This window comes from Gastrolobium bilobum, unplaced genomic scaffold, assembly GCF_033153095.1.
Source record: "Gastrolobium bilobum isolate Gb01-03AN ecotype WA unplaced genomic scaffold, APGP_CSIRO_Gbil_v1 utg5539, whole genome shotgun sequence".
Lineage (NCBI taxonomy): Eukaryota > Viridiplantae > Streptophyta > Magnoliopsida > Fabales > Fabaceae > Gastrolobium > Gastrolobium bilobum.
The window spans coordinates 71,256-81,142 of record NW_026896577.1 but is presented as its reverse complement, the minus strand read 5'-3'; the positions used below and the strand labels follow the sequence as shown (position 1 = coordinate 81,142).

General features: G+C 32.6%; 1 protein-coding gene and 1 non-coding gene across 2 annotated transcripts; both read left to right on the top strand.

Moving 5' to 3' along the window:
- Positions 1-1,653: 1,653 nt before the first annotated feature.
- On the top strand, positions 1,654-4,778 carry LOC133300689 (putative E3 ubiquitin-protein ligase RF4). Its single transcript, XM_061500262.1, has 2 exons — positions 1,654-3,573; positions 4,260-4,778. The coding sequence occupies exons 1-2, from the start codon at positions 1,654-1,656 to the stop codon at positions 4,776-4,778; spliced, it is 2,439 nt and encodes an 812-aa protein (XP_061356246.1).
- Positions 4,779-9,343: 4,565 nt separating this feature from the next.
- On the top strand, positions 9,344-9,425 carry TRNAS-UGA (transfer RNA serine (anticodon UGA)). The gene has a single exon. It is a non-coding gene; the product is annotated as a tRNA-Ser (tRNA).
- The last annotated feature ends 462 nt before the right edge of the window (positions 9,426-9,887 follow it).

The window sequence follows — 9,887 nt, the reverse complement described above, 5'->3', positions numbered from 1 at the left end:
GTATAAAACCTGAATGGGGTGAACCACAAGGGAAGTTGTTAGCGCCACACCAATATCCACATCACCCCTTATGTATAAAAAGGGACCAGTTTCATTTTTCATTGCAAAACCCAAAACCCCAAACAAACAGAGTGTAGAGTAGACACACAAAAGATAAGTGTGAACGTGAATGTAAACTCCTTCAAGAGGAGAATCCGCAACACCCTGTTACCAACCAAGGACATAATAACCTTGAATTTCTTTTGTGAAACGTTCCATTCCTGATGAATGTAGACAATGCTTGTGTTAGGTACATTTAATTCCTATGTAAATCAAAATTTAAAGCTTGCCTTTTTTAATGGATTTTTGTCTTTAATGGGTGAAATCCAATTGTATCTTGTTTGTTTGGATGAGTATTTTAAGCTGGGCATTGGGTTTTTCGTGCATCAGTTATCTTTTTTCTTCTTCTGAGATTAGTTGTCATTGTTCTATTGGTCTGTGGGTGCACTTGGCTTCCATGCCTGCTCTCTCTGTTTTGGCTATATAAGGTTTGCTCAGGAACTGTTTTGTTCAAGGAGTTTCGATTCTAGCAAGTTCTCTTTTATTGTTCTTTTAATCATTTTTGAGTTTTCCATACAGTTAATTCCTCATTCTGCACCCAGTTTTGAAATTCTGGGCCAAGGTATGGCTTTCTTTTTATTCTCTTCTTGTAATTGAAATATCTTTTTTATTAATTTTTTTATGCCAAAAGAAATTTTTTATTCAATTTAATACTCTTTGATGTTGATTTAGAAGTTCTATTTGCACTGGTGTTATGCTGTATGCATTTTTTTCCCAATTTTGTTGTGTTCATTTTTTCTTTGACATCCCAAACCTCACAATCAGTTTTTTAATCCCTCATTTATACCTTTTTTTTGGCTTATGGGTATGTATTTGTAGATAGGAGGATTGATAGGCAAAAATGTTGATGTTGATTTAAAGGTTCTATTTGTATTGGTATTAATTCTGTATGAATTTTGTTCCCAATTATATTGTGTTCATATTTTCTTTGATCCCCCTAACCTCATGTTAGAAGGTAGAGTGCATAAACATGAAGAAAAATTGAATAACGCAATTCATTCAATCACTTTCTCACACACAGGTCAAGCACAGGTTTTGTACAAAATGGAATACTTAAAAAATAAAGAAGTAAATTTATAGACAAATATAAGTCTAATACCTCACAATCAGTTTCTTAATCCCTCGTTTACACTGTTTTTTTTTACATATGTGTATCTGTTTATAGATAGAGGATTGATAGGCAAAAATGTTGATGTTCATTTAATGGTTCTATTTGCAGTGATGTTAATTCTTTCCCCATTTTTTTTGCGTTCATATTTTCTTTGATCCCCCAACCCCACGATCAGTTTCTTAATCTCTCATTTACATTGTTTGTTGACTTATGGTTATCTATTTGTATATAAAGAATTGATAGGTAAAAATGTCAATGTTGATTTAAAGGTTCTATTTGCGTTGGTGATAATTCTGTATGAATTTCATTCCCAATTTTATTATGTACATATTTTCTTTGATCCTCCAACCTCACAATCAGTTTTTTAATTCCTCATTTACACTTTTATTTTTTATTTTGACTTATGGGTATCTATTGTGGGCTTCAGTGTCATTGTTCCTGAGATGGATACAACTGTTGATGGTGTGGACAGGCAGGATAAAGGGCGTAAGCACAAGAGGAAATCAGCTCATCCTTCTAGAGTTGCTATTAAAATGCCCTCATCTCTGGTTGAGTTCCCTCGGTATGCATCACCAATTTCGCAAAGCTCAAATGAATTTAATTCATCGGAGTTCGAGTCAGATTGTCATAGAGAAAAACTGGAAGTGCATATGCATGAGATTGTGGATTGGAATGATCCTATTGCAAGACAGCTTGAGGAGTTATTGTTATCTAATCTGAAAGCAATTTTTGATGGTGTAATCAAGCATATTGTTAAACTTGGCTATAGTCAAGATGTGGCTGAAATGGCCATTTCAAGGAAGGCTCTATACACAGAGGAAGGAGACCCTATCTCAAATATTCTACATGATACACTGAATATTTTGAACAGAAAAGAAAAATATATTGGCACTACGGACATTGAATTTGAAAATTTTCAGCACTTGCTACATTACACCATGGTGGAGATGATCAGTGTACTTCGTGAAGTTAAACCCTCCTTAACAGATGGTGATGCAATGTGGGTTTTGCTGATATGTGACTTGAACATTTCACTAGCCTGTGCAGCGGAGGATTGTCTGGATAATGTTGCTTGTAATGGGGAAAGCTCCACCAGTTCTTCCATTCCCCAATCAATGTTAGAGGTTCAAAGCTCTGATATTATTTCAAATCATAGTTCATCAACTTTCCAGAAGGAATCGTCCCCCAATCACCAGAATCACAAGTCTGAAGCACCTAAGTTTGGAAGTTTCCTGAATTCAACCAACAATCAAAGTCCTCTTGCTTCAGAAGGGGTAAAGCTTCAGGTAGAGAATGCTTCATTGCCAATCACTGCAGGGAAATCCTTAGGAATTGCGGGAGTTCCTTCCCAAGAATGTAAATCAGGATCTAGTTCTAAGAGGCATAATAAAAAAGAAATAACAACACTTAGACATAAGTTCCTTCACATGGAGAAAACTTACAGGGCTTGTGGAAAAGGGGGTTTCAAATCAGGGAAGCTTGCAAGCGTTGATGGTTCGGTTGTTGAAAAAAGACTCAAGCCACAATATGAAATTCCCAATCAACAAATGAAATGCGGCTCCTCAAATACGACAAGCACAAAAATGATTCGTTCAACAGATGTAGCATGCCATGTTTCAACCAATGGTGCATCTGCTTTACCTGCACGAGGTAGCTATGGAACATCACCCACAAGGGATGCAATATCTACTTCCCCCACAATGAATACAAATATTTCAACACCAGGCACTACATCCAAACCAAAATCTGAGCTAAGCTCTTGTGACACTCAAAAGGTTCTTGATTATTGTGTCGGTATACCTTTTGATCAGGCTTTGCATACATATGTCCCACGAGATAAGAAGGATGAACTAGCTTTAAAGTTACTTCATCGATTGCAAGAAGTGCTGGATGAGTCGCGAATGTGGAACAACTGGGTAGATAAGAAGATTGCACAGGTTACCAATAGGATCAACAAGCTGCAGGATGAGTTTAGAACTCTGAAAAATGAGAAGCAAGAAGCTGAGCTATTTAAAACAGATAAGAAAGTTTTGGAGGAAAATGCTGTGAAGAGGATGTCTGAGATGGAGAATGCCATGGAAAATACTAAAAGGCAAATTGAGAATGCTACTTCTGCAGCGTTTACGCTACAGGAAGAAAACTCTTTGCTAAAGAAGGAGTTGGATGCGGCAAAGTTGTGGGTTGTAAAGTCAATGACAAGCCATCAACAAGCACTGGAAAGAGAGCATATGAATTTTAAACAAGCCCGGTCATGGGAAAGCCAAAAGGGTTTATTTCAAGATGAGCTTGAAAAAGAGAAGCACAAATTACCTAACTTGCAACATGAGCTAGATAAGGAGAAAAATCTTCAAGCCAAGGTTCAGGTATGTGACATTGAATCAGAAACTACTTATAAACGAATAATATCAACATACGTTAGAGTAAAATGTGTAGTTTACTTTTATATATTGTTAACATCTATCTTGACTTTCCTTGCTTTGTGATGATCTCTATTTCTCTTACAGTCTGACTCTAAACTAATGCACCCATATTGTCATGCTTAAGCACCTTGAACAGACATGGATACTTTGACCTCCAAATACTTACAAAATAAACAAAAAAAATTATTTATACATAGATGCTTGACATTTATAGCCATGTACTGGCAACATGGGAGAGATGCTAAGTCATGCTATCTTAAGGATGTTCCTTTAGTCTTCAATTGAAAAGTACAAATCATAAATTACCTTAAAATGATACTCTCATCTTATTACTTCTCAACCAATTAAAATGACTTCAACCAGGGCTTTGTATTCCTTTAGATATGTTCAAAGGACAGATTATGGCATATACATAATTTATTATTATAATCCGATTGAAGTATAGGAACGAGGCCCTATCAATAAATTCTCATGCAAATCTTTCTACTAATGATATTTTATTTTTGCATTTATTTATTACAAATTTTAAATAATAGGATTTATGTTCTACCTGTGGCCCTATTGTTTACAATTGGTACTCAAACAACTTATTAAGTTACTCCCATACTATAATTGGTGGAATGTTACAGGGTAGATTAGAACAAGAGATAGTTGCAAAAGAAAAGATACTAGCACAGGCTGCATCCTTTAGAAAGGAAAGAGAACAACTTGAAGCACGCACAAAATCTGAGGAGGATATGATTAGAAAGAAGGAAGCAAATGATCTCCAAAAATATGTGGAAGATATTGCTAAGCTAGAGGAAGAGTTGGGTGAATTAAAACTAAATTCTGAGTCTGAAAAAATAGCAGCATTTCGTTGGTGTATTGATGAAGGAAATGATAGTTTCTCAAGAAACACTCCAACCGCGAAGGGAAATTGGAAATCCAATGCGTCTCAAACAATGGTGTTGGCAACTGGAAGTTTGAGGCGGGAGCAGGAGTGTGTCATGTGCTTAGCAGAGGAGATATCAGTTGTTTTTCTACCTTGTGCACATCAGGTTGTGTGTTCAGAATGCAATGAGCTCCATGAGAAACAAGGAATGGAGGACTGCCCTTCATGTAGGACCCCAATCCAACATAGGATTCATGCTAAATTTGCGGGGAATTAGAGAGTTGAGACTTCCCTGGATTTATGAAAATTGTGAAGAAGCATTACAACAAATTAAGAAGATTCTTCAAAGAGGTTCCTTTGAAGTTCATTTAGCATTATGGGATTCCCTTTTCCCGTTCCCTTTATCCTTTTAGATGTTGGTCTTGTGTCTGAAATAGCTTATAGTTCATACTTGTGTCTGAAATAGTTTATAGTTCATACTTGTGTCCTCCCCACAGTTAAAAAAAAAAAGGAAATAAAAAAGAAAGAAAAACAGCATAAGAAAAGATAGAATTGTCCTTAGAGACGGTTAAATATAGATTCCTTTTAGGTGGTGTTTGGTTGGGAGCTTTTCAGCGGACATCTATCTTTCTCAAGTATGGCTTTTAGAAATACCATGTTTGTTTCAACGTTTTTCACCAAAAACCCATCTATCCAATTTGTCTGGATTTATGAGAAACATAGATATCCGCACTGTTTAGAAACCCAATTTGAAGGTGGAATTTTTCGGAAAACCGGTTATCTGGCTTTTAATGCACTGTTGATTTCATAAAGTTACCTAATTTTTCCAGTAAAGTTTTTCCTCACCAAACAACTTTTTTTTACATTTTTCTACCTATCTCACCTTATCTATCTTTCTAATTATTTCTCTATCTATCTCATTTTCCTACTATTCCAAAAAAATTTCCTGAACCAAACGCCGCCTTATGCTTTTATATTTCAAAATATAAATCAAAGTTCGTTTTTACTTTTATATCTAAACATATAAATTAGCCCAATGAATTTTAATATAATAGAGTAACTTCAATGCGTTTAACTCTTCCGTACTTGTGTGTTAAGGAAAAGTACAAATGAATAGGAGTTTGAGATTTTCCAATATCTATTTGTCTCTTTTGTTCTGGTGGGTGCATGAGGTTTAAGGATCTCTCCTAAAGTTGTTAAAATGGGCTAAAGTCTGCGAACCAACTCGCAAATTCTTATATTTGGCCCTAATTCATTATGGCCTTTTTGTCTTAGGGATTTTTTTAATCCTAACTCTTAAAGTCTTGTAATTAATTAGCGGGCAGGGTTAGAGATTGCCCACGGGTCAAACTTTTTCCTTCATTAATTTTTATTATTTAAAAAACAAAAAATTATATAAATTTAAATATTTATAAATATAAAATAAATTATTAACATAATATAAGTAAGATTTGTTGTGAATTTAATGGAGAATACAAGAGAAAGTGAAATATGAAAGAAAGGAAGATGAAGTGTAGAAAGAAAATCAAAGAAAGAATAAGATAAGAACAAGTATGAGCTTTTAAATGTAAGAAAATATTATTATATTCTGAATTCACCAAGTACTATTTTTTTCATCTAAGATATGTCCTTATTTATGATTCTAAACATAATTAAAGGAATAATTACAATTTAACACACCATTAGTGTGATGGTTGTAGAAAGGTTATGAAAAAAACAAAGAGTCACATATTATGAAGTATGAACTATGTAAAATGTCATCCATAATATTTTACAACACTTCATCTTGCATGTATTCTACAATTTAACACATCATTATTGTGATGGTTATAGTATACATCAAAGGTCATGAACAAAAAAGAGTCATATGTTATGAACCATATGAAAGATTATCCATAATACATGTGAAAGATCATCCATAATCTTTTAGAACTCTCCCCCTTGGTTGTATTTTACAATTCAACACTTCATTATCGAGATGATTATAGAATATATCAAATGTCATAAAAAATGAAAAATGAAGAGTCATTTGTTATGAACCGTGTGAAAGGTCATCTATAATATTTTACAATAAAAATAAATTTTTCAGCAGTAATATATTTCAACAGAGAATTTCATATGTGCATTAATAAAAATGAAATTTTCTATTGACATATAAACATGTTATATATACAAATTTATATTGAAACATATTGTATACAATGCACCTTAGTAATTTTGTGGATACTAATAACTAAAAGTTTTTTTGTAATAGTAGTATTTAAAGAAAATCAATAGTTTTACTTAGAAATATATAGCATACTAACAACAATTATTTAATACTGGTATTAGGACCAATTTTCCACTAGAGTTGTTGTATTTTGTTATGACTCTTGGTGAGGAAATCTTTATTTGATAACATCCTTTAATAATGATTTTAGTAAAGGTAGTAACTAAATGTTCACTTCTATTAAAATTTAGTTTACATTTTCACTTTTATATTTATGTACAAATATTGTTTTACTATAAAAATTAAATTAATTTCTTTTTATAATTTGTATAAAATATGTTAAGAAAATGTTAAATACTTATTTGTTAAAATATTTTTTAATGTATTGAATATGATAAAAAATTATGAAATTATAATTTTGGATAGCCAGCGGGCTATGTTGGCCCGTGCGATACTTTATTATTGAGGTTCATTTCGCTTTACGAGTTTTTTTGCCCTAACCCATATGGACTAGGGCCTAATAGGAATGGATTTTGACAGCTCTAAATTCTCTCCGATATCCATTTATGCATCTTTGAGTCTATAATATTAGGAAAAAATATTTCTTATGTTGTATGAAATAAATTTTATCTTTTACACACTCACAAAAGTGTGTGAGAGGCATATTTTCTTTTTCTCCCTCTTCTCCTCACATTGTCCTATACGGGCCTCGTACACCTTTATCTGTGTGTATGAGATAAAATTATCTCCTACAACATGAGAAACATTAATCTCATAATATTATTTTATTTTGAACCATCTATTTTAATTCTTTCAATTAAATCATTAGATACTAATTTGTTTCTGTTTGAACATAAAAAAATTAAAACTGCGTAATCATTTCCTCTTGAAGGAACCTTCAAGGAAGATCGTCAGATTCATCACCATTCATTTTTTTGGAGATCTCACTATCTGGTTCCTGTCACCAATTTAATAGTACAATATATTTTTGGAGGAATAATTTTTTGTTCCTGCATGAGAACACAAGATTTTTCTAAAAATAAATTGAAACATTCAAAAATTTAATTAAAATTTTTAAAAAATAGGATTCTTGTATTTTTTATTGGATGTTTGGTAGAAGAGAAACCTTTTTTAGCTGAGAATCACTATTCCCAGAAATATGGCGGGAAAATGAGTTTTCTGAAAATGTTACAAAAAAGTTGTTTGGTAGGTCAAAATATTTCCATGAGTGTTAGGTTAATTTTTCTAATGTTAGGTTGTTAGAAATTTTATTTTATGAGCAATATTAATTAATTAGTTTTGTATTTAAAATTAATCGGGTTAACGAATATTTTAATATTATCATTGTAACTAGCTCATTGTAATCACATTGAATTGAGCTTCTGACATCTGTTGTTATTAGGCTTAGTTGGGTAGCAGTGTAGGCTTTAATGTGACCCTGATTTTCCATGATGGGTGGACCCAGTGGACACAGACTCTTCTTTGGATTATTAGCTAGATCCTTCTCTAGCCTATTTATATTAGAGTATCATGCTCCCATCACTGAGGCTGCCTTTATCGAAATAGGTGATAGAGAGGAAGATCCAATAAGGTACGCACAATCCCAATTTAATTTCATATTATTTAGATATTTTATAATCTTATACATGATTTCAGGGTAAATAAATCTTTTATTTGGTATCAAAGCCTCACGTATATGATTATAGAATCCATTAAATATGAATGCGTTTGGTTGATTGAATTGAGTAGATGGGATGAAAATATATGTGTAAATTTTTCCTAGTATCATCTTTGACAAAATTATAAATTTTACATATGTTTAATTGTAAAATATTGCTGGGAAGGTGGAATAATTTTACAAAAATAACTTTTGTGAATAAAAATTATTCATAAATCATTTCTTTCTCCCTCTCTCTCTCTCATCAACACTCATCGAAACAGGCGTAAGAAAATCTTGCGAAGATTTTCAACTTCAATGGCTACTTTGGCGTTTCCATTGTTTTTGTTCTCAACAATATTCACCTACCCTTTGGAAAGATCACAAGGATATCATTATGTTCTGCTTACCCTGTTCACTTTTTTCAATTTCTTGGCCTTTGCTTCTGCTACATCTGTTATGGTTCTTGTTGGGACACGGTTCACTCTGACCCATATTATTATACTGATAAAAATAAAATAAAAATTATATTTCCTAGTATGGATCTGCTAATGAAGTTCCAAAAAAAGAGACGACGAGAGCAATTTGGAACAAAGAAAGCCAGGGTATTTTTGTCCCCAAAAATTTAGTGCATTTTCCAACAGTATGAGATTTGTAGAATACCATCTATGGGGTGTGACGTTGGGATTTTGCTTCATTTTTGTTCACATTTTAAAGAAGATTTTCAGGAAAATTTGTCCTCTTCCTTTGTACTAAACATGGAAATATAAGATTGCCAATATAACTTTCCCAAAAATTTAAAACTTTCCCTTTTACCAAACACACAGTATGTCTTTGTATTTGACAATTTATCCCTGTTTTGATAATCTCAATGCAATTCCTAATCTTGAAGTAAGATTTAAAAAGTACCACGGAAAAAAATCAGAAATCATAATAAATACTACATAATTCAACCTCAGAGAAACTCTGCTAAGAAGTCGATATGTCCGAGTGGTTAAGGAGACAGACTTGAAATCTGTTGGGCTTCGCCCGCGCAGGTTCGAACCCTGCTGTCGACGTTTTTTTATTTTTATTTTTTCCAATCTTTTGGTAATGTCTTGTGTTAGTGCTTGAATTAATGGGCAATCAACTTCTCTTTCTGCTGACTCTGATTTTCGCACCATGTGGGTTCCACTGACTCTTCTATTTTCGCACTGGTTTTTTTTTAACACGTAGGCTCATATCTTTTTTGTCTAGGAAAACTTCATTTTCATATCTATTGTGCTTTTGTGATTTATAATTTGACCTCATGTTATTTTAAACTTATTACTTAGACTTTTTGTGCTTAAATAATTTATCATTTAACTCCTCGTGATTTCAAACTTTTACTTAGACACTTGTGGTTAGAAATTTTTTTACTTAGACCACTTGTGGTTACAAAAATAAAAATTTTAAAAAAATATTTAAAATAAATATTCTCTCTTTTTTATTTTATATCCTCACCTGATGCATTTAGGAATTAAAAAATAAAAATAAATTTA

Bases quoted from the DNA above. Each gene is read 5' to 3' on its own strand.
- LOC133300689 (XM_061500262.1), top strand. From the start codon at position 1,654: ATGGATACAACTGTTGATGGTGTGGACAGGCAGGATAAAGGGCGTAAG. The intron at 3,574-4,259 runs GTATGTGACATT...GGAATGTTACAG, and splicing joins ATCTTCAAGCCAAGGTTCAG to GGTAGATTAGAACAAGAGAT.